Source organism: Rhinolophus hipposideros, assembly GCF_964194185.1.
Source record: "Rhinolophus hipposideros genome assembly, chromosome: X".
In the NCBI taxonomy this organism is placed as follows: Eukaryota; Metazoa; Chordata; class Mammalia; order Chiroptera; family Rhinolophidae; genus Rhinolophus; species Rhinolophus hipposideros.
Window position 1 is genome coordinate 83,360,354 of NC_138046.1, and position 25,131 is coordinate 83,385,484.

The window sequence follows — 25,131 nt, forward strand, 5'->3', positions numbered from 1 at the left end:
ATGTGCCAGATACTATTCTGTGTGTTGGGGATACAGTGAAGGCCAGAACAGATAAGCCCTCATGGAGCCCAAAAGCAGACATTAAATAAGACATTGCATCTTATATGACAAAGGATTGTGAGAGGGGAAGTACAGGGGCCAATGGAGGCTCAGAAGGTAAAGGTGCTTCTGACAAGATTTGGTGGTGGGAGATTTGCAAGGAAAGCTTCCTAGACAAAGCTAGAGATGAGACAAGAGGCAGGCAAAATGGACTGGGAGTGAGGGAGTAAATTAAATTTCAGGGACAGGGAGCAGCTTATGTGAAGGCCTAGAGGTGAAAAAAGGGAATGGCGTGTTCAGAGAACTACGGAAAGAATAGCAGAGAGGCTGGAACAGTGATTGTGAGGTCTGGAGATTAGGTTGGAAAGGAAGGCAGCTCATAGGACTTTATATCATGTTGAGGAATTTGGATTCTGCCCTAAAAATGGGAAGCCATTGATGTGGTCTAAGTCAAGGAGGAGTGGCTTGAATGTGATTCACATTTCTTTTTTTTTTAACAAAAGACCATTCTGGCCATGTTTGAAGACTAGGTAGGAGGAGGGCCAGAATGAGCATGTAGACCAGTATGGAGATGGCTGCATTAGTCCAGGCAAGAGATGAGGATACGATAGACCACAATAGTGGCATTGAAAATGGAATGAAGAAGGAGTTGGGGAATATTTCCTCTGACACTCATGACGTGGCAATCTCTCTTCAGGGTCAAGTTTTCCCATGAGCTATTTGAGGAGACATTGTTTCCTCTCCAATGTCTCACCTGCACTATAGATACTCTGACATCAGGTAGCAGCACACAGGTTATGATTGTTAGATCTCAAAATAAAAGCTTCATCACAGGTGTAGATAACTTGCATGTAGGTAAGTTAATGTGCTTGCCTACTAGATATACTTCTATAAATACAGAAAAGTATGTGTGTGTATACATACATATATATGTCCTTAACTATAGATGTACAGAGACACACATACTTAGGGATATACAGCATTGTTCCACACGTCACATATATTTGCTATAAAATACATGCAAGTAAATATGTAAACTCTTCATCATCAGAGTTCAGTTATGGTTTGTATCTGGCACATACATGATATAAACATTTATTGGATACTTACTTAGTTTCACCACTGGGGTGGTGCTGGAGACAGAAATTGGCTCCTGTCTTCACTGAGTTTTCAGGCTAAATAGGGTAGACAAAGGAATAAACAAGGAATACAAAACAGCATGTGTGATAGGCTAGACTGTGGGTGCACAGATGTCAGGGCAGGATACCTGACCCAGCCTGGATCTGCCTGGAGGAAGAAAGGGATGCCAGTGTTAACCTGGAGGGTTAATAGTGAGCAAGGTAGAGAGGATCAGGAATGGTACTATGTCAGGCAATGAGTTCAGCATAAATAAAGAGGGTATTGCATATGAGGAACTGCTAAGGTTATAGCAGTGGGGACTAAGAGGGAGGAAAAAGGAATGAAGTTGAGAGAAATTTAGGAGGTAGAATCTCAGCAATCGATTATGAGAGGATAGGTGAGGAAGAAACAAGAAATTAAAATGGTGCCTAAGTTTTTGGTTTGTTTTCCATGGTCAATAATATATTAATAATTAGTTCCATTGACTGAGTCTTTAAAATGTGACTTGTACATCCTGTACTAGACTTTTTTTGACATATACCATGTTTCCTCGAAAATAAGACCTAGCTGGACAATCAGCTCTAATGCATCTTTTGGAGCAAAAATTAATATAAAATCCGGTCTTATTATACTATAAGACTATACTGTACTATAAAATTAATATTATATTATATAAGACCCGGTCTTATAGTTTTTATAGTGTAGTATAATATAATATATATAGTATATATATAGTATATACAATATATAGTATAATATAGTATAGTATAGTATAATTTTACAGTATAGTATAGTCTTATAGTATAATAAGACCGGGTCTTATATTAATTTTTGCTCCAAAAGATGCATTAGAGCTGATTGCCCGTCTAGGTCTTATTTTCCCATAAACAAGGTATTATCTCTAATATTCAAAACACATTTGTGGGGTAGTTGTAATTCTCCTCATTTTGCAGAGGAGGAAAATAAAATTCAGAGAGGTTAGACAATTTGCCTTAAATCAATAAGGAGTCAGTGACCATTTCCACAGGGGACAAGTTCCCAGCATGCCTCAGAATAGAAAGTCGAAGGAGCTTGTGTATCCAGTACAGTGCACTTTCTCCCATGGGCAGTGTCAATTAGAGAAATTTGACAATGCAGAGCTATTTGTGGGCTGGGGCAGAAGTGAACCTCACCTGTAAGGCAAACCTGGTAGATGGCTCAAAAGACAAGAACCAGAGCCAGCTGCTTCCCCTACAGGAAGATCTAATTGGAATCCACACAACCAGAAGGAAACCTTATAAACCCAACATCACTTCCTTCCCTCACCAGCAGCCACCTCACTTCTGTGGCTTTCTCAGTGGATTTGGAGTTCTCATGTACTCCTGAGGAACAGTCTCTGAGTTCCCAATTCCTTCTTTGGGTGACAAGAGTGTATCTCCCGCAGACCCACTCTGAAACCATTAGAATTCACTAATTCTTGTCTTCTGAAATGTCAGTGGATACCTGTTTCTTATCTACCAGAGGTCCTGGAGCTGAGGTAGAGGCAGGAGGGATGAGAGACGAGATAACTCTGCTGTGGATGTGCACACACATGTGCATTTACATACACAGTCACAGACACCCACCACAATCTATGTACTTCATAGACAAGTGGACCCACTAGTCAGACACAGGCTCCCTCTCAGACACATCTACCGATCACATCCACACTATACACACATATACATACACACTTACAGATACACCTAAAACTACATATGGACACAATCACAATCACCATAGACACACAAGCAGTCTTTGCATATATCTCTATCACATGGACACAGAGGCATACCATGGACACATACACATTACAGACACATAGCCTCAAGCAGATTGCCACAAATTCACACAGACCCGAAACAGGCACACAGATATTCAAACACATACACCAGAGACATAATCAGGGACATAAACACTCACATACACACATGCCACAGGCACAGAGACACACATGGAAAGACAGACTACAGAAACACCCACGGAGGCACATTCTCAGATGCTGAGACACCCTGTACACACACATACCCACACAAGCACCCTACATATTATAAGACAAACACACAAACACAAAACATAAGTCCCTAAACATACCACAGATACACATCATAAACATGCTGCACACACATGCAAACACAATCACAAAATCCTTCAGCCCATATATTCATAAAAATACATATATAAGTATTAATACAATGTATACCTACAAACCTCTTGGGATAATCATAGAGACACCACAGATACCCATCTTACAAGCATCCTGAACACACTTATACGCATGCACTCACTCTCACATCTCTACAGCCACACACCTTGTACACACACACACACACACACACACACACACACTCAGACAACAGGCACAAACCTAGAGCTGTGTTCACAGAAATGCAGATGCTGCTGTTCTACAATAATTGGTCTCAAAACTATGGTAAAGGCTGTGTGGATTTCCCTTGTGCATACTTTTGTCACCAAATAACTTTCCTCAGGGTGTCTGTGAGGAGATGACCTATGAAGAAATCCAGGAACACTACCCTGAAGAATTTGCACTACGGGACCAAGATAAATATCGCTACCGATATCCCAAGGGAGAGGTAGGTTTGAAGTGCGGACTGATTCCTAGAACTCCTTTCCAGTATCTCCATCCAAACTGCCAGGATTCCATAGTTTCCTAGATAGCTTTAGAAACAGGATAAAGCACATTTTTTTGCAGCAATTGCCATCCCAAGAGGCACATGATTAACTTGCCTGTCCCAGATTTTTGGCTATAGGCAACAGATTCCTTTTTAAAAATAATTGTTTTATTTTTAAATTACAGTAAATTACAGTAATATATTTTTCAATTAGTTTCAATACAATATTATATTAGTTTTAGGTGTACCACATAGTGATTATATATTTATATAATTATGAAGTGATCACCCTGATAAATCTAGTACCCCCCGGACACCATATATAGTTATTACAATATTATTGACTATATTCCTTATGCTATACTTTACACCCCCATGACTATTTTGTAACTATCAATTTACACTTCTTAAAACCTTCCCCGTTTTCAACCTCCCCAACCCACCCCCAGATGGCAACCATCAAAATGTTCTCTGTATCTATGAGTTTGTTTCTGTTTTGTTTGTTTGTTTATATTGTTCTTTAGATTCCACATACAAGCAATACAATATTGCATCTGTCTTTCTCTGTCTAACATACTCCACTCAGCAAAATACTCTCTGGGTCCATCTATGTTGTTGCAGATGGCAATATTTCATTATTTATGGCTGACTAATATTCTATTATATATGCACCACCTCTTCTTTATCCATTCACCCATTGATGGACACCCAGATTGTCTCCGTATCTTGGCCATTGTAAAAAATTATCCAATGAACATACGGATGCACATGTCCCTTTAAAGTAGTGTTTTGCATTTCTTCCAATAAACATCCAGAAGTGGTATTACTGGGTCCTTCTTTGTCTGTTGTTAGAGCCTTTGATTTAAAGTCTATTTTGTCACGTATAAGTATTGCTACCCCAGTTTTTTGTTTTCGTTTCCATTTTCAAGAAAGATCTTTTCCATCCCTTTACTTTCACTATGTGTGTGTCTTTTGACCTGAAGTGAGTCTCTTATAAGAACATATGTAAGGATCTTGTTTTCTTATACATTCAGACACCCTATATTTTTTTTCTATAGGACAATGGATTCTTACTTTATTTATCTTTTTATATATATATTTTTCAGTTACAGGTGACATTCAATATTATGTTATATTAGATTCAAGGAATACAGCATAGTGGTTAGACATTTGTATAATTTATGCAGTGATCTCCCCAATTAGTCTATCAACAATTACTTTAAATGTAAATGGATTAAAATTTTGATTGGAGCATTTAATCCATTAAAAGTATTTATTGATACATATGTAGTTATTGCAATTTTGTTATTTATTTTTTTAATTTTTATTAAATTTATTGGGGTGACATTGGTTAGTAAAATTATATAGGTTTCAAGTGTACATTTCTCTAATACATCATCTATATATTGCATTATGTGTTCACCACCCAGAGTCAGTTCTCTTTTCAGCACCATATATTTGAGCCCCTTTTTCCTTTTCTATTACCCCCTTTCTCCTTACTTTCTGGTACCCACTAAACTGTTGTCTGTGTCTATGAGTTTTTGTTTCTTTGTCTTGTTCCTTTGTTGCTTTCAGTTTTATATCCCACATGTGAGTGAAGTCATGTGGTTCTTCACTTCTTCTGTCTGACTTATTTCCCTTAGCATGATGATGTCAAGATCCATTCATGTTGTCACAAATGGTACTATTTCATTTTTTCTTATGGCTGAGTAGTGTCGCACAGTATATATGTACCATGTCTTCTTTATCCAGTCAATTATTGAAGGAGACTTTGGTTGTTTCCACATCTTGGCCACCATACATAATGCTGCACTGAACATTGGAGCACATAGTATATCTTTACGGATAAATGTTTTCAGATTTTTTGGGTAGATACCCAGGAGAGGGATTGCTGGGTCATATGGTAACTCTATTCTTAATTTTTTCAGGAACCTCCATACTGTTTTCCACAGCAGCTGTACCAATTTACATTCCCACCAACAGTGTATTAGGGTTCCTTTTTCTCCACAGCCTCTCCAACACTTGTTATTATTTGTCTTGATGATAGCCATTCTAACAGGTGTGAGGTGATATCTCACTGTGGTTTTGATTTGCATTTCCCTAATAGCTAGTGCAATTGAACATTTTTTCATATATTTGTTGGCCGTTTACGTGTCTTCTTGGAAGAAGTTTCTGTTCATGTCCTCTGCCCATTTTTTAACTGGATTATTTGTCTTTTTGTTGTTGAGTTGAATGAGTTCCTTAAATGCCGTGTTTCCCCCCAAATAAGACTTAACTGGAAAATAAGCCCTAGCATGATTTTTCAGAATGACATCCCCTGAACATAAGCCCTAATGTGTCTTTTGGAGCAAAAATTAATATAAGACCCGGTCTTATTTTCGGGGAAACACAGTATTTTGGATATTAGCCCCTTATCGGAGGCACTGTTTGCAAAAATATTCTCCCTTTCAATTGGTTGCCTCTTTATTTTCTTGATGGTTTCTTTTGATGTGCAGAAGCTTTTTAGCTTGATATAGTCCCATTTATTTATTTTAGCTTTTACGTCCCTTGCTTTTGGAGTCAAATTCATAAAATGCTCTTAGAACTCAAGATTCCTAAGTTTAATACCTATGTTTTCTTCTATGCAGTTTATTGTTTCAGGTCTTATGTTTAGGTTTTTGATACATTTTGATTTAATTTTAGTGCTTGGTGACAGATAGCAGTCTGGTTTCATTCTTTTGCATGTGGCTTTCCAATTCATCATTTTTGAAAAGGCTGTGTTTTCTCCATTGTATGTTTTTGATTTCTTTGTCAAAAATTGTCTGTCCATATTTATGTGGGTTTATTTCTGTGTTTTCAATTCTATTCTATTGGTCTATGTGTCTGTTTTTCTGCCAATATCATACCATTTTGATTATTGTTGCTCTGTAGTAGAATCTGAAGTCAGGGATTATGACACCTGCAGCATTGTTCTTTCTTTGTAGGATTTCTTTGACTGTTCGGGCTTTTGAGGTTCCATGCAAATTGGATGATGTTTTGTTCTATTTCTTTAAAAACTGCCATTGGGATTTTGATGGGGATTGCATTAAATCTGTATATTGCTTTGGGTAATATGGCCATTTTAAGTATGTTGATTCTTCCAATCCATGAACACGGAATGTCTTTCCAATTCTTCGTGTCTTCTTCAATTTCTTTTAAAAATGACTTATAGTTTTCAGTATATAAATTTTTCACATCCTTGGTTAAGTTTATTCCTAGGTATTTTATTCTCTTTGTTGCAATTGCAAAGGAATTTTTTTTTCATTTCTTTTTCTTTGATTTCATTGTTAGTATATAGGAATGCAGTGGACTTTTTTTTTTATTAGTTTCAGGTGCACAAGACAAGGTACTACTTAGACGTTCATCATTTATATCTCTCACACTGTGGACCCCCCTCCCCCACCCCCCCATCCACTATCCCTCCGACTGCAATGGACTTTTGTATGTTGATTTTGTAGCTGGCAACTTTACTATATTCGTTGATTGTTTCTAATAGCTTTTTCAGTGGAATCTTTAGGGTTTTCTATATATAGCATCATGTCATCTACAAAAAGTGACAATTTAACTTCTCCAAAAATTATATGACTATATCAATAGATGCAGAAAAAGTCTTTGAGAAGATACAACACCCATTTATGATTAAAGTACTTAATAAAATATGTATAGATGGAAAATATCTTAACATATTAAAGGCCATCTATGACAAACCATCAGCTAATATCTTAATTAATGGTGAAAAACTGAAGCCCTTTGCTCTATGTTCAGGAACATGACAGGGCTGTCCCCTAATACCTGTGCTTTTCAACATAGTATTGGAAGTCCTAGCCAGAGCAATCAAGCAAGAGAAAGAAATAGAAGGCATCCAAATTAGGAATGAAGAAGAGACAACTTCTCTTTGTATTTTTATTTTGTATCTGTTATAATCAGTATATAGTTGGCTTTTGTTATTTTTAATACAAACTAAAAATATGTTTTTTGAATGGTAAGTTTGGTACATTAACTTTTATTGTAATTACTGATTTATTTCAGCTTATTTCTATTCTCTTCTTTTGAGCTCTCTTATGTTTAGTTTAGGATTTTTTTTATTATTTCCTTTCTTCTGCTAACCTTGGGTTTCATTTTTTCTTCATTTTCTAGTTCTTTAAGGTGTGACATGAGGTAATTTATATGGGATTTTTCTTCTTTCTTGAGATAGGCCTGTAATGATATAAATTTCCCTCTTAAAACTGCTTTTGCTGCATCCCCCAAATTTTGGTAAGATGTGTTTTCATTCTTATTTGTTTCTATGTATCTTTTGATCTCTCCTCTTATTCCTTTTTTGACCCAGTTGTTCTTTAAAAGTATGTTGTTTAATCTCCACATATTTGTGGGTTTTCCTGCTTTCTTTTTTCTTTTTTTTTTTTTTTTTGCAGTTGATATTCAATTTCAAAGCCTTGTGATCAGAGAATATGCTTGGTATGATTCCAATCTTCTTAAATTTGCTGAAGCTAGTTTTATGTCCCAATACATAGTCTATCCTTGAGAATTTCCATGTATACTAGAAAAGAATGTATAGTCTGATGTTCTAGGATAAAGTGCTCTATAAATGTCAATTGTGTCCATTTCATCTAATGTCATTTTGGGCTGCTACTTCTTTATTTGTTTTCTGTTTGGACAATCTATCCATAGCTGTCAATGATGTATTTGGTCAGTTTCTCCTTTTAGTTCTGTTAGTAGTTGCTTAGTATATTTGGTGCTCTTTGTTTGGGGGCATAAATGATGACTGTTATGTCTTCTTGTTGTATAGTCCCCTTTATCATTATGAAATATCCATCTCTGTCTCTTATTGCGTTTTTTATCCTGAAGTCTGTTTAATCTAATATCAGTATGGGAACACCTGCTTTTCTCTGAATATCATTTGCTTTGTAGCTGAGATGTGTCTCTTGGAGGCAGCATACTGTTGGGTTTAGTGTTTTGATCTAATCTGCTACTCGGTGCCTTTTTATTGGTGAGATCAGTCCATTTACATTTAGGATGATTGTTGATATATGAGAATTTCCTATCATTCTATCTTTGGTTTTCTGGTAGGACGTTGTCTCCACTGTTTCTTTGCCTTTTTGTTGCTATCTATTATTCAGTGTGATGGTATTCTATGATTTTCCCCTCAGTTTATTCTTTTTTTATGTTATATATTTGGGTTCTGGATTTTTTTTTGAGTGGTTACCATTAAGTTTATATAAAAGAAAATTTCATATTTAGAGTATTCCATTTTCTTCACCATGCTTACTTTCTCCATTGCCTTGTACCAGTTCAGACCTTTATTCTCTCTCCTTTTATGTGTGTGTGTGTGTGTGTGTGTGTGTTTGTCACAAATTGTCCCTGTTGATGGTGATCGAATAGCCTCCTTCAGTATTTCTTGTAATGCAGGTCATGTGTTAAAACATTCCCTCAGCTTCTGTATGTCTGGAAAGGTCTTTATTCCTCCTTCATATCTAAAAGATATCTTTGCTGGATATATTATTCTTGGATCATAATTTCTCTCTTTCAATAGTTTGAATATTTGAGTCCACTCTGTCCTGGCTTGTAGAGTTTCTGCTGAAAAATCTTATGATAACCTAATGGGCTTTCCTTTGTAAGTTACCATCTTCTTTTCCCTGGCTGCCTTGAGGATTCTTCCTTGTTGGTAATATTTGACAGCTCCAATACAATGTTCCTTGGAGAAGGCTTGTTGAGGTTGAAGTAATTAGGTGTTCCATTCACTTCTTGGATTCGAGAATCCACTTCTTTCCACATGTTCGGGAAGTTCTCGTCGACTATTTTTTTGAATATATTCTCTGTTTCTTTATCCTTCTTGTATGGCCATTATTCTTTTTTTGTTTGTTTGTTTACTTTATTGGGGAACAGTGTGTACTTCCAGTAATTTTCTTTTTTCCAAATCAAGTTGTTGTCCTTTCAGTCTTAGTTGTGAAGGGTGCAGCTCAGTCAGCTCCAGGTCCAGTTGCCCTTGCTAGTTTCAGGGGGCGCAGCCCACCATCCCTTGCGGGATTCAAGGAATCAAACTAGTAACCTTGTGGTTGAGAGCCTGCGCTCCAACCAACTAAGCCATCCAGGAGACAGCTCAGCTCAAGGTGCCGTGTTCAATCTTAGTTGCAGGGGGCTGAGCCGACCATCCCTTGTGGGACTCGAGGAGTTGAACCAACAGCCTTGTGGTTGAGAGCCCACTGGCCCATGTGGGAATCGAACTGGCAGCCTTCGGAGTTAGGAGCACGGAGCTCCAACCGCCTGAGCCACCGGGCGGGCCCCATTATTCTTATATTGTTCTTTCTGATGGAGTTAGAATGTTTTTGTAGAGTTATTTCATTCCTTTTAAGTCTCAAGTCTCTCTCTTCTTCAATCTGAGTCATTTCCAGATTTCTATCTTCAATGTCACTGATTCTTTCTGCCATCTGGTCAGCTCTATTACCTAAGCTGGCTATTTCATTCTTCATTTCTTTTCTTAAATTCTTAATCTTCAGAAATACTATTTAGTTCTTTTTTAAAATTTCAATCTCTTTGGTAAACTGTTCATCTTGTTCTTTGATTGTGTTTCTGAGTTCTTTAAGCCGTCTGTCTGTGTTTTCTTGCATCTCATTGAGTTTCTTCAGAACTGCAATCTTGAATTCTCTGTCATTTAAGTCACATATTTCCATGTCTTTAAGTTCATTTTCTGGAGACCTTTCATTTTCTTTCCAAGCTGTCTTGTTACCTTGGTTATTCATGTTAAGTAGTGAATTATTATTTCTCTTCCTAGGCATCTACAGGAGTGGGTTCTACAACAGTTTGTAGGAAGAGATTTTTGCTTTCCATTAGGTGTTGGTAGAATGCTTTATTTTCTTTCCAACTGCAGCCTTCAATTCTCTCTTACACTGTAGTGTTATATTTTCTCTACACTGTTTCAGCTTCTCACACAATGGGGGGATTTCCTGGAAGGTGTGCTTCTCTTCTGTGAGTAGGATGCCTGGGTCTCAGGGCACTGCCTCCATTGGGGGATGTGTAAAGCTTCTGAAGTTTTGAAGCTCTCCCTGTACCAGATTCAGGGCCTGTGTGTTTCAGTGGCTCTGTACCCCTGCAGGCATCCTCCCAGATAGGTGGGTGTGGGTGTGGGGTGGGTTGTGAGAGGTGGCTGTGAGCAATAGTGCCGACCACCAGCCCAACCTGTCCTGCACCAAGGGCTCCCTGCCATTCACCAAAACTAGTTGGGCTGTGAGTCTGTGGCTACGGGTCAGCCGCAGTTCTCAGAACTGCAAATATTCTGTTCTTTTGATCTGACACTGTTACCTTTCCCTATCTAGCAGTGGGTACGTGGTGGATGGGGCGAGCTCTAGGAGGGTGGGAGGGGTCTGCTAGGCTCTGTGCCTAAACCTTCTTTACTCTGCTTTGCAGTGAGTGCACAAACCTCCATTTTCACCCTTCTTCCCTTGGTCTTTACTCCGAGGTCTCTCCCGTGAGAGTTGGGTTCAGCTGTATTATATGCTGATTCCTCAGGCAGGACTGTGGGCCATAGGGAAACATTAGCAGTCCAAATTCGTTCCTCATCCATGACTGCAGTAGCTCCAGAATACAGGGAACTCCGAGCTTGGTTTGTGTCCTGCGCCCCCGTGGACAGCATCTCCGTACTTCGTACTTCCCACTTCCCCCACATGCCCAATTTGTCTACATTTAGATGATTTCAGTTGTGCATCTCTTTGTCTTGCCTGTCTGCTGTGCAGGGAGTTCTTTGTGGAATTATAGTTGTTCAATTTGTTGTAAATTCTAGGGGAGTTTTCAAGAGGCTCTCCTTAAGCTGCCATTTCTATTATGTCATCTCTTTTTTATATTTTCTATCTGCATATTTATGTTTCCTATTTCTCTGTTGAAGTTCTCACCAAGTTTATCTACTCTTCCCCTAAGTTCATTGAGCATCCTTATAACCAGTGTTTTGAACTCTGCATTTGGCAGATTGCTTGTGTTTATTGCGTTTAGTTTTTTTTTTTTTTATTTGTTTGTTTGTTTTTCTGGAGCTTTGTTCTGTTCTTTCATTTGGAACATTTTTCTTTGTCTCCCCATTTTGGCTGCCTCCCTGTGTTTGTTTGTATGTATTAGGTAGAGCTGCTATGTCTCCTGGCTTTGGTAGAGTGGCCTTATGTAGTTGGTGTCGAATGGGGCCCAGTGGCCCAGTCTCCTTGGTCACCTGAGCATGGTGCTCCAGGTATGTCCCTTGTGTGATTTGTGTGTGCCCTCCTGTTGTAGTTGAGCCTTGGTTGCTGTTTGCATGTCAAAGGGAGGGATTGAGTCTCAGGCTGATTGATTGTGAGGACTGGCTGTGACTACAGTGGAGGAGCTGTTGTGCACGAGCTGACCCTATGAAGCAGTATTCACTTTAGCAGGGTTCTGCTGCCTTCCCAGTCTGCCCTTTGGGTGAGTCCCTTGCAGATGCAGCTCGGTGGTGCTACAGCTGTGTCTGAGGCCAGCCCACAGGTGTGCCAGCCCCAGGGCCTCCTGGGAGAGTCCTCTTCACAGGCCAAGTTTAGCCTCAGCTTGTGCCCTGCCTGGGGCCACCTGATATGAGTCACAGAGGAACCCGCAGTTGGCAGCCACCTGCACTTGGCTTGCAGGTGACTGGGAGAGGCCAACCTTGAATTGTGGTCAGGTGCCACTAGTTCTAGGCTTGGGGTACTGAGCAAGTGGTATGGGCATGCAGAGGCCACATGCTGCTTGGTTGGGTTTTGTGGCCCTGTGAGAGATTTTAAGAAAGTCTGCAGCATGAGCCAAGACAGGTCATTGGTAAGGAAATGCCTCTGGAAGTGGCTTGGGTGGGTCTGCATGTTGAGTGGAGTGGGGCCTCAGGGAATCACCAGGGTGGGGTGAACAGTGTGAGCCAGGTTGATGGAATCTCAGATATGGTGCCCCCTACATCTACATGCCAGGAGGTGGCAGAGCTCAACAAGGAAATAATGGCTTCTGCCAGCACTCCTGTTTGGGAGAAATCTGCCCCTCCAGTCATCGCCCTGAAATTAGACAATTAAGTTCCTCCCTGTGTGTCCCTCGCAGCTTTCAAGCTGCTTCCCCAGCACTGAAGCTCACAGCAGGTGAGTCCACCAGCAAATGAGTTTGTGTGCAGGCCTTTTAAGAGGAACACCTGTGATTCCAGCAGCCTCCATCTCACTCAGCCACAATCTCCGCTGGTTTTCACAGCCAGAAGTTGAGGACTTCTTTTCCCAGCACTGGAGCATTGGGCTGGGGAGCCTGGTGTGGGGCTGGGTTCCTCACTCCTCCGGGGGAATCTCTGCAGCTGAGGCATCACTACCAATTTTTGACTGCCACACCTGAGGGTGGGACCAGTCCTTTCCTCATCTACACTCCTCCTACCAGTCTTGAGGTGGCTTCCTCTGTATGTCCTTAGTTGTAGGACTTCTGTTCAGCTAGACTTCAGGTGATTCTGAACGATGGTTATTCTGTAGTTTAGTTGCAATTTTGATGTGGTCCTGAGAGGAGGCTAGCACAGTGTTTACCTATTCTGCCATCTTGACCGGATATCCTGCTTCCTCTTCTTTAAAACCTACATATTTATCTGCTTTGTTTCCTCTCTGCTTTCAGGAGCACTCACTTTATCCTACACCTTGCCTCTAGTATCCTTTCATTAAAAGCCCTTGAAATAGTTCATCATACTCTAATTTTATGACGTTTCGTTGTCACATTGCCTATAGCGCCAGCCTGTCTGGGCAGGGGGTTGGAGTCTGAGGGACAATGGCTAATAGTTTAACCAACTTCCTTTGAACCATATGAACCAGATCATCAGTTTCCTATTCCCATAGGAGGTGAATCCTCATTGCTTTCAATGAGCCTCCATTTAGCTATTTCTACATTTTAGAGTATTTATTAGTGATACTCCACTTCTGATACAAATTCCTGGAAACAGTTATCAGAAAAGCTGGACATCAAGGAAGGTAAAACAATAGATACCCTGTGTTACAAAACATTTTCACATTTTTATCTTCATCCTCAGTAATGATGTTATAAAGTCTGTCTGAGTTTGCCTTCATTTTCCTTTATATATTTTGAGGCTATGTTATTAGAGGCATAGAAATTTAAAGCAATTATTTCTTCTTAGTGAATTGTACATTTTATTATTACATAGTGAGCAAAGCTTTTTTTCCTTAATAATGCATTTTGCCCAAAAGTGTATTTTATTTAATATTAATATAGCTATATAAGATTTCTTCTGGTTACTATTTGCCCAGTTCATATTTACTCATTTACTTTCAACTTCTCTTTGTATTTTTATTTTGTATCTGTTATAAACAGTATATAGTTGGCTTTTGATATTTTTAATACAAACTGAAAATATGTTTTTCAAATGGTGGGTTTGGTACATTAACTTTTATTGTAATTGCTGATTTATTTCAGCTTATTTCTATTCTCTTGTTTTGAGCTCTCTATGTTTAGTTTATGTTTTTCTCTTTTTCCTCCCTTCTTCAGAATTGGTAGTTTTTACATCTATATTTGAGTTATGTAATCTGTTTCTATTCTTTTAGGTTTTTCTTAACATTTTAATATGCATGATTAACAAAATCTAAGATCTGCATTTCCACCTTCCTTGTAAATCAAAATAGGAACTTAAAAAATTTTGGCCACTCCCTCTCCATCTTACACGTTTATTATTGCTTCATATTTTAGTCCAACCTTGTGTCTTAATCCCCAAATGAATTCTTACTGTTATTATTAAACTTATTGTATAATCAGTGTTTATTTAGATTTAACCACATGTTTACCAATTCCTTTGATCAATTTTTCTCCTCGCATCTCAAGTTTTCCTTCTGGGTTCAATTTCCATCTTCCTTTAGAAATTTCTTTAGGGAGGATCTGTTGGTAGTAAGCTCACCTTTTTTTTTGTTTAAAAATATCTTGGGGGAGGGGGGCTCAGTCCTAGATGATACTTTGGGTATAAAACTCTAAGTTGATGGTTGTTTTCTGTCAGCATTTTGAAGAGATTACCCCCCACTGTCTTCTGACTTCTAGTGTGGCTAAGAAATCTCCCATAAGTCTAATTGATATTTCTTTTCTTGCTGGCTGTTTTTAAGATCTTTGTATCTTATTGCTTTTAAGTTCCATTCTGATATGTCTAAATATTAATTTCTTTTCTTTTATCTTGCTTGGGGTTAGTTGGACTCCTGAATTTGAGGATTGGTATTCTTCATCAATTTTAGAAAACTATTAGACATTATATCTTTAACTATTCCTCTGTCACATTATCTCTATTATCTTCTTATGTAAATACAATTAGATTTATGTTAGTTTTGTCTCTATCCTTTATGTCTCCTAACTTATTCTTCTTGTCTTGAATTTCTTTTCTGCATTTTGAGTAATTATTTCAGTTCTATCTTCCAAATCCCTATTTCTTTTTTTTTTTTTTAACATCAGAAATTTATTTCTCACAGTTCTGGAGGCTGGAAGTCCAAAATCAAGTGGCAACAGGTTTAGTTTCTCTGAGGCCTCTCTCCTTGGCTTGCCGATGGCCACCTTCGCAACGTGTCTTCATGATCTTACAAATCCCTATTTCTTAAGTTTTATCTAAACTGCTGTTTACTTCAGCTATTGAGTTTTCAATTTTAATGAATATACTTATTTTATTAGTTTCAGGTGTACAACATAATCTAATAGTTAGACATTTACATCCTTCACAAAGTGATAACCTTCCTCCCCAAATCTACTACCCCTCTGCCTGACCACTGTGCTGTACACCTGAAGCTGAAGCTGAATAATATTGAATGTCAACTATAATTATATATATATATACATATATATATATATATATATATGTATATATATACATATATATATATTCACAAGATGTGGAGTACAGCATAAGGAATAGAGTCAATGGAATTGTAACAGCTAAAATGAATATACTTTTTGTTTCTAGAAATTCTATTTAGATACTTTTCAAATCTACATCATATATTTGGTAGCATCTTGTTTCTTCTTTACTTTTTTTATTCCATCGTTTATTTCTTTTAAAATGTCAAGTATGCTTGTTTTATATTTTGGATTCTTTATCATAGTTTTTAAGTCTCTCCTTTTGTTGTTTCTGCTTATTTTCACCCATGATACCTTATTTCCCTCATGTGTTATATGAGCTTTAGTTTGGCAAAAATTTATCTGTGGGAATCCGATGCAGTCTGAGTTGAGGGAATCCAGAGAAAATTTCCATTTGCTTCTTCCAGATACTCCTAGGTGTTAACAATTTGAAATCACTTTTTATTAAACTCACAGCTTAGCATTTTCTGAAACACATGGATAGTGTAATTCTGAACCATTAACCCGCCTGAGGGTAGACTTATGGTTATACATTCTTATAAGAGGCATTTCATAATTTTTCTCTACTAAGAGTCAAGCAAAGATAGATACATGTTCTTATTGTTTCCCTTTGCCTATATACACATTTTTTTCTAGTTTACACTTTACTGAGGATGTAGCTCTTTGAGGGTCTCAGGTTTATTTGAGAATTTCAGTCCCAACTCCCTACCTTGTGCACACCTAAGCCTTTGTCTCCTGTATCTACAAGGTTTTAAAAACTCAAGTCTCTTGGATAACATGAAAGGCAAATTCCCCCAGGGCAGTTGTGGCTTCTACATTCACTTATCACTCTTTTTTCCAAGTTTTTCTTCATTTTGGATCCTTGTATTTAAAATGTGTCCTTTATTTTCTTGAAAGATCAGCAGTGCAGGCATTCCTTTTATCTCACTTTTCTAGGAATTTTTGTAGTGGGAAGTTTTTTTATTATCATTAATATCTAATCAAATATATTGATTGCCTTCCCATTTCATAGATGAGAAACTAAGACCCTAAAAAGAAAGTGAGTTGCCCAAGGTCATGATGCTGGGTCAACAATTAACTGACACCACAACCAAGTTTTCCTGATTCTTAGTCTAGAGGTCCTCTGCAAATGTACCTCATCTCTCTTTCTTACCCAAGTATTTCTCTTATTTTCAGTCCTATGAGGATCTGGTTCAGCGTCTGGAGCCAGTTATAATGGAGCTAGAACGGCAGGAAAATGTACTGGTGATCTGCCACCAGGCTGTCATGCGGTGCCTCCTGGCCTACTTCCTGGATAAGAGCTCAGGTACCACTCTTCTCTCTGTTCCTGGTAAGGGGAGCTGGAAAAAAATCACATGTTTGAGAACCTGACACCAGCAATTGGTGGTTTACATCTTAGCAGTTAAGAGTACGGTATCTAGAACAAAGAGCCTTATCTCAAGTTCTTGCTCTGTCTTGTGCTAGCTTTGGCAAGTTACTTTAACCTCTTTGGCTTCAGTTTCTTTATCTGTAACGTGGGGAGAATAATGAAGTTTAAAGAAATCAACATATGCCACATAACATGGGCTATATATGTGTTAGATGCTATTATTAGTATTACTATCATTCTGAGCTAACATTTTCAAAGCCAACCTTAACAGTCTGCCTCAACCTGGAAATGCTGAGACAGTATTTCTCTGAAGCATGCTCTCATCAGGTGGTAATGGACCTTTTGTGGCCTCATGATCCTTATTACAGGTTTCTGTCTTTGCTGTAGAGATGATTTCCTCAAGATAGTGATGTTTTCATTTTAATTTTTTCAAATGATTATTTCTTTAAAAAAATATCCAGACATTTTAATTATATTTATACACTGACTACATATACTTAATTGCTAACTACGGCAGGTGGCCTGGCAAGGGACGGTTGTGTCGCCTTCGGGTGTGAGAGTCCATCTCTGACGTGGATGCCGAAGTGACGGCATCTGCAGAATACTGTGAGGGTGTGTGAGGACAGTGCAAAGTCGTATTTGAAGTTTGCAATGTCCTGCAGATTTGTATCATTTCTACCTTGCTAGTTTCAAAATCAAAGGCACTTGTAAGATGGAGTCATGCAGGATTGAAACCCGGGGCACTTGAGAACTTGACATTGGACAAGTCATCTCCTCTGCCGGGTCCTCCATCTCCTCTTTGGAAAAAAGTGACAAGGGTTGGAAAGGGGGTCCTTGTGTTGCTAGGTTTCTGACACCGTCCACATCTCCACTGCTCGGTGCTGTAAGGCGGGCACTGTGACCCGACTGTGCCGGTGGGGAAATGGAGGCTCTGAGAGGTGAACTGACTGGCCCAAGGTCACAGGGCTCAGGGGGAAGGGAGGGACATCGATCCCAGATGCATTCCAGGTGCCCTGCCCTCTCAGACACACATGGAGGGTGTGGGCAGCACGTGCACGTCCTGTTTGCACACTGCTTTACCTATTTCCTACCTGCTTTTGTGCACAGGTCACACCAGCTGCCCACAGCTGGGAGCTAGGCCAGGCAGGGCTGGGGACAGGCTCCTACCCCCATTACTCAGGTGAGGAAACTGAGGCCCAGTGAGATGATGCAATTAAGAATGCAGATCTCAGAGCTGGGGCACCCTCAGAGTACACCCAGTCCAATCCTGTGCCTGAGAGATGGGAACTCTAAAGTCCAGAGAGAGAAAAGGTGGGGCCAAGGTCATTTGTGGAGGCGGTGGCAGAGCTGGGTCAGAGACCTCAGACAAGTGGGTTCCCTTCTCTGAGTCTCCTTAGTCATGAGTACCAGGGAGAACAGTAACCCCCCATAGAGTATCAGCGAGGTTGGAAGAAGATAGTGCACCAAAGTGCCAGGCCCAGGGCCTGACAATGATGGTGACAAAGATGAGGAAGATCAGGATGGAAGCCCAGGAAATCACCAAAATGGATATCTCAGGGGGCTTGGAGGGCACTGGCAGGCCCCTTAAAGACTAGGATGAACCTCAGGGATGGGAAGCCCCTGGGGTTCTAGCTCAGTGAAGGGAGATGGGGAGCAGTATGGGCAGCCTCGGTGGGCAGGAGGGTAGATGTCATCAGAGAGTGGTGAGAAGTGGGGGTGTTGCCCCCAGGATCCTGTGAGCCCCTCGAAGGTGGTGGCAACAGACTGCAGTGGGCAGAGCACACATTTGAACTCAGAGCGTTCTGGGTTCAAGGCCCAGTGCCGCCATTTCCTAGCTGTGTGCCTTAGGGCGAGTGTCTTCCCTCTCAGAGCCTCACTTTCCTCATCCCTGGAAGGGACCTGATCATCCCCTCCCCTCAAGGCCATCTGGTAAATAAAACCTAGGCCCATACAAGAAATGGTAAGTGAATATTCAGAAAACTTAATGCATAATGGTCAATAACTGGAAACAAGTGAATCGAGGAAAGCTCGTCTATCAACAAGAGTGAGAGGAGTCAGAAGGTGCAGGCCCAGGTGGGGAGAGAGCTGTGGGGGCTGCCCAAGTGTGTGCATACCCCAACCAAGGGCCCTGGCGCTCAGCAGGGTGTCAGAAAACACTTGCTGAGGTGTACCGTGGGCCTGTGTGGTGGGGGAGCCTGTGGAAGGCCCGAAGCAGCGGCGGGAGGAAGGCCTGCCTTGGCGTCATGGTTGCACTGTGAGTGAGGAGGTAGGCCACCTCCCAGGTGGCCAGCCCGACCCTCCTGGGGGACCCACAGTCTGTCTGCATTCCCTAGGGCCCTCCTGCCTCCTCTCTGCTCTCTTCCTCTCTGACCACCCTGTTCTCAGCACTGCCCCCTGCAGGGTCGAGGGAGTGGGATCCTGGGGAGGCCCTCCCTGGCGAAGAGGTATGGACAGGGGAGAGTGCTGTAAACCCGCAGGCCTGGGGACTTCATGACCTCCCCAGCACCCTACCTCTGACAGCTGCTTTCTCCTCCTTTCCAGATGAGCTGCCATACCTCAAGTGCCCTTTGCACACTGTGCTCAAACTCACACCTGTGGCTTACGGTGAGAGCCCCCATCTTCATCTGGGGAAAGACACACAGAGGCCATGAGCATGCCTCTAGTGTCTACTATTTGCCCAGCAGAGTCCTGGGAGAGGTTTCTGGGTTAGGTAGTTAGCTTTAGTGGTGGAAGCAGGACTGGTGGTAACAAGATGAGAAGGGCAAGGACTAGGATGGACTCTAAACTAGGGCCTGGCCCCAACTTTCTCTGTCTCTACCAAAGCACTGTGCATAGAGCAGCAAACTGTAGAAAGAGGGGAGGGTCCACAAAGGGGACCAGAATAAGTATACATAGGGGCCAGATTAAAGAAAAATGTCAAAGACCAGCCTGGGCAGTTTAGACTCTTGGGCATTAATTAGCTGTGAAATGTTTATGAGCAGGGAAGAGACAGACTCAAATCTCTTCTGGGGTGTGAACATGGCAGACGGTGTACTGAAGCCCGGAGTAGAGTGCCGTCCACAGGGATGGAACTAAGGGAGTTTTCACAGACATTGGGCTTCCTCTGCCAGCCCCAGGCCCCAATGACACCATCCTCCTCCTTCTTCAGGCTCCCCAGAACTCCCTTGTGACCTTCCACACCATTGTCCTCTAAATAAATATTACCTGGGACTGATGGCGCCAAGGCAGTGGCCCAGGACTCTTCCAGCATTTCACCATCTGACACAGCTCTAAGGATCTACAGAGCTCCATCATTATTATATAGATTATATTGCTGTCCACAAGAGTTGAGTGAGAACACAGAGATCATCTCCTTTTATCTCCTTCCCATTGACAGTTGAACAAGTGAGGCTCAGAGAATGCTGAGACTATTAGAAGAAGAGCTGGGAGGTCATCCCATTGGCTGCTTCTTAGGCCTCTTTTCCTCCACACATATCTGAGCTGGTCTAAATTCCCCTCAGTACAGTGCAGTCACAACTGCACACAGCATGGCGCTGAGGGTGTGGGTGGTGATGGGTGGGGAAGGGAATGACATCTTAGGGAAGACCTGTGCTTTCCTGGGGGGTTTATGGATGGACGGGTTGTTCTTTTTGAGGCTGCAAAGTGGAGTCCATCTTCCTGAACGTGGAGGCTGTGAACACACACCGGGAGAAGCCTGAGGTAGGTGAGGGACTCCATGACCCAAGCTGGCACATGGCAAAAGCACCTGTCCCTAAGGAAAAGCCACGCCAGTGTCTCAGAGTTTGGGTGTTTCACACCATCACGTAGAATAACCAGCACCCAGGAATACTGGAACCACAGCGTTGGAGGCACCACAGAGAGGTGGGGCTAGAGCAACCCCTGCCAAAAGGCCTCTGGCTGAGATTCCCCCAGGCTTGCCTGAGAAAAGGTCAGGATCCAGGCCTGGCTGAAGGAGGGGAGCCTGGCAGTGAAGACAACAGACAGGGGAGGGGCTGGGGCTCCACCTGCTGTCTTCTTTATATCAATCCTGGGCTATCTCCTCTCAGAATGTGGACATCACCCGAGAACCTGAGGAAGCCCTGGACACCGTCCCTGCACACTACTGAGTCCTTCCCAGAAGGTCAAACTGCCTCTTTCCTCACTGTCTTCCACCTTTAAGAACAGCTATCCTTGCTCTTCTCCTACCCTAAGAAAACTTGGCCTCACTGGGAAAGCTCTGCTTCCAGTGAAGAAGTCCTCAGCAGCTCCAAAGCAGGTCTTGACTTCTAGCTAAAACCAAGGAGCTGTCTAGCTCTGGATGAAACTATTTTTCTTAATTTTTATTCACTTATCAATAAAAACTTCTTTTATTGCCTGTAAAGGGGGAGAGTAGGTCATTGTGAGGCTTCTCCCACAGGATCAAGATCCTGACCCTGTGAAGTGCTCTGTTGCTGTGGGGAGTGGCTTGGGTGAGCGTTTTCTGAAAGGAAGGGTTTTGGGGTAGTACCTCTAAAAGTGAGGAAGGAGATAGTTGTCTGTGACTGCCTATGGGCCTTGTTCTTTAGTGGGCAGTATAGCTGGGGCATGACACCATCATCCCTATACTCCGAGAAGAAGCTGTACTTGGACCACAGTGCTCCTCTCTTCACCATCTCTTGCTGCCATCATGAGTGATATCACTGTCCATATAAATAATCCAAATAATACCTTGGCCTCCAAGTCTCCTGGCCCTATCAATTTCACTGATCACCCGCTCCATGGATGTTGGCATCATTTAGACTTCTCCCTACTGAGACTTCTTAAATACAAGCATCCCACTATCTTATCACTGACCCATTCTCCTTACAACTTTCTGTGTCATCCACAGGATACCTAGCAGTGTACCTCCCACACAGTATGCATGCACGTAGTATTTCTGGGCAGTTACCAGGAACCCAGTGCTGAAAAGACAGACTCATACATTCTCTGCCTTTGTTCCTTTGTCCTTCTATCACAACCACCAGCAAGACCCAAACCATTAATAATCCACATTGCCTTCTTTTTTGTTGCAATCTACTACAGGGTTTCTGACCACTGCTTGGAGGAAATCTACATTTATCTACTCTATATCCACCCTTAAATCCTGTTCAAAGTCAGGAGCAAGCTCTTTTTTCTGGTACTCTATCCTATCCCACTTTCCCAGCGATGAGCTACTTCAGTCAATACCTGACTATTCCTTATCTATGTCCAGTCCTTTTCCTTTTTTTCTTTTTTTTAATTTATTGGGGTGACAATTGTTAGTAAAATTACATAGATTTCAGGTGTACAATTCTGTAATACATCATCTATAAATCCCATTGTGTGTTCACCACCCAGAATCACTTCTCCTTCAATCACCAAATATTTGATTCCCCTTACCCTCATCTCCCTTCCCCCACCCCCCTTACACTCTGGTAACCACTAAACTATTGTGTGTCTATGAGTTTCTGTTTCTCATTTGTTTGTCTTGTTCTTTTGTTATTTTTGGTTTATATACCACATATCAGTGAAATCATAGGGTTCTCTGCTTTTTCTGTCTGACTTATTTTGCTTAGCATTATACTCTCAAGATCCATCCATGTTGTCACAAATGTTCCTATATCATCTTTTCTTACTGCCAAATAGGATTCCGTTGTGTATATATACCACAATTTCTTTATCCATTAATCTATCGAAGAACATTTTGGTTGTTTCCATGTCTTGGCCACCGTAAACAAGCTGCGATTAACATTGGATCACACGTGACTTTATGTATAAAATGTTATCAGATTTTTTTGGTAGATACCCAGGAGAGGGATTGCTGGTTTATATGGTAATTCTATTTGTAATTTTCTGAGGAACCTCCACACCGCCTTCCATAACGGCTGCACCAGTCTGCATTCCCACCAACAGTGTATGAGGGTTCCTTTTTCTCCACAGCCTCTCCAAGGCTTGTTAGTATTTGTCTTGTTGATGAAAGCCATTCTGACTGGGGTGAAGTGATATCTCATTGTGGTTTTTATTTGCATTTCTCTGATGATTAGTGATGTTGAGCATTTTTTCATATGTCTATTTGTCATTTGTATGTCCTCTTTGGAGAACTGTCTCTTCAGGTCCTCTGCCCATTTTTCAATTGGGTTCTTTGTTTTTTTGTTGTTGAGTTGATTGAGTTCCTTGTATATTTTGGATATTAGACCCTTATCGGAGGCACTGTTTGCAAACACCTTCTCCCATTCAGTTGCTTCCCTCTTTATTTTGTCGATGGTTTCTTCTGCTGTACAGAAGTTTTTAAGTTCATATAGTCCCATTCGTTTATTTTAGCTTTTACTTCCATTGCCTTTGGAGTCAAATTCATAAAATGCTCTTTGAACCCAAGGTCCATAAGTTTAGTACCTATGTTTTCTTCTATGCAGTTTATTGTGTCAGGTATTATGCTTAAGTCTTTGATCCATTTTCAATTAATTTTGGTGAATGGTGACAGATAGCAGTACAGTTTCATTCTTTTACACGTGGCTATCCAATTCTGCCAGCACCACTTATTGAAGAGGCTGTCTTTCCTCCATTGTATGTCTTTAGATTCTTTGTCAAAAATTATCTGTCAATATTTATGTGACTTTATTTCTGGGTTCTCGATTCTATTCCATTAGTCTAAGTGTCTGTTTTTCTGCCAATACCATGCAGTTTTGATTATGTAGCCCTGTAGTACAAGCTAAAGTCAGGGAGTGTGATACCTCCAGTATTATTCTTTTTTCTTAAGATTGCTTTGGCTATTTGGGTCTTTTGTGGTTCCAAACAAATCTGATGATTTTTTGTTCTATTTCTTTAAAAAATGCCATTGTGATGTTGATGGGGATTGCATTAAATCTGCATATTGCTTTGGGTAATATGGCCATTTTAACTATGTTGTTTCTTCCAATCCATGAGTACGGAATGTCTTTCCATTTCTTTGTGTATTCTTCAATTTCTTTCAAAAATGTCTTATAGTTTTGAGCATATAGGTCCTTCACATCCTTGGTTAAGTTTACTCCTAGGTATTTTATTCTTTTTGCTGCAATTGCAAAAGGAATTATTTTTCTATTTCTTTTTCTGAGATTTCATTGTTAGTATATAGGAATGCAATGGACTTTTGAACGTTGATTTTGTAGCCAGTAACTTTACTGTATTCGTTGATTGTTTCTAATAGCTTTCTGGTGGAGTCTTTAAGGTTTTCTATATATAGCATCATGTCATCTGCAAAGAATTATAATTTAACTGTTTCATTCCCAATTTGGATGCCTTTTATTTCTTTCTCTTGGCTGATCGCTCTGGCAAGGACTTCCAACACTGTGTTGAAAACCAGAGGTCATAAGGAACAACCCTGTCGTGTTTCTGAACGCAGAGCAAAGGGGTTCAGTTTTTCACCATTAATTATGACATTAGCTGAGGGCTTATCATATATGGCTTTTATTATGATTTTATAATAAAGTCTATTTTAATAAATAGGCTTTTTATTTTATAATAAAGCCTATTTTACAGAGGGTAAGGGGGTGGGGAGTGGGTGATGAGGGTAAAGGGGATCAAATATATGGTGATGGAAGGAGAACTGACTCTGGGTGGTGAACACACAATGGGATTTATAGACGATGTAATACAGAATTGTGCACCTGAAATCTATGTAAATTTACTAACAATTTTCACCCCAATAAATTTAATTAAAAAAAGCCTATTTTAAAATATACCTATTTTATTAAGTGTTTAATTCATAAATGGATGTTGTATCTTGTCAAATACTTTTTCTGCATCAATTGAAACAATCATATGATTTTTGTCCTTTATTTTGTTTATGTGATGTATCACATTAATGGATTTGTGAATGTTGAACCATCCTTGTGCCCCGGGGATACACCCCACTTGGTCCTGAAGAATAATCTTTTTAATGCATTGTTGTATTCAATTTGCTAGAATTTTGTTTAGGATATTTGCATCTGTATTCATCAGAGATATTGGTCTGTACTTTTCTTTTTTTGTGTTGTCCTTACCAGGTTTTGGTATCAGGGTAATGTTGGCCTCATAAAATGAGTTACGGAGTACTGTCTCTTCTCCAAATTTTGGAAGAGTTTCAGCAGGATATGAATTAGATCCTCTTTGAAGGTTTCGTAGAATCCA

General features: G+C 40.4%; 1 protein-coding gene across 6 annotated transcripts in view; it reads left to right on the top strand.

The window, feature by feature from the left end:
* The window catches only part of PFKFB1 (6-phosphofructo-2-kinase/fructose-2,6-biphosphatase 1), an 88,800-nt gene that overhangs the window by 56,542 nt on the left and 7,127 nt on the right, over nt 1-25,131 (top strand). For 3 of the 6 annotated variants that reach the window (XM_081042942.1, XM_081042941.1, XM_081042940.1), the window contains 5 exons: nt 3,666-3,770; nt 16,818-16,947; nt 19,552-19,614; nt 20,645-20,709; nt 21,057-21,367. In XM_081042942.1, coding sequence (XP_080899068.1) covers nt 3,666-3,770; nt 16,818-16,947; nt 19,552-19,614; nt 20,645-20,709; nt 21,057-21,116 — 423 coding nt within the window. In that variant the 3' untranslated portion in view covers nt 21,117-21,367. Of the gene's footprint in view, nt 1-3,665; nt 3,771-16,817; nt 16,948-19,551; nt 19,615-20,644; nt 20,710-21,056; nt 21,411-25,131 lie in introns of those variants that run through there. The other 3 variants (XM_081042937.1, XM_081042938.1, XM_081042939.1) reach the window with 2 other exon arrangements.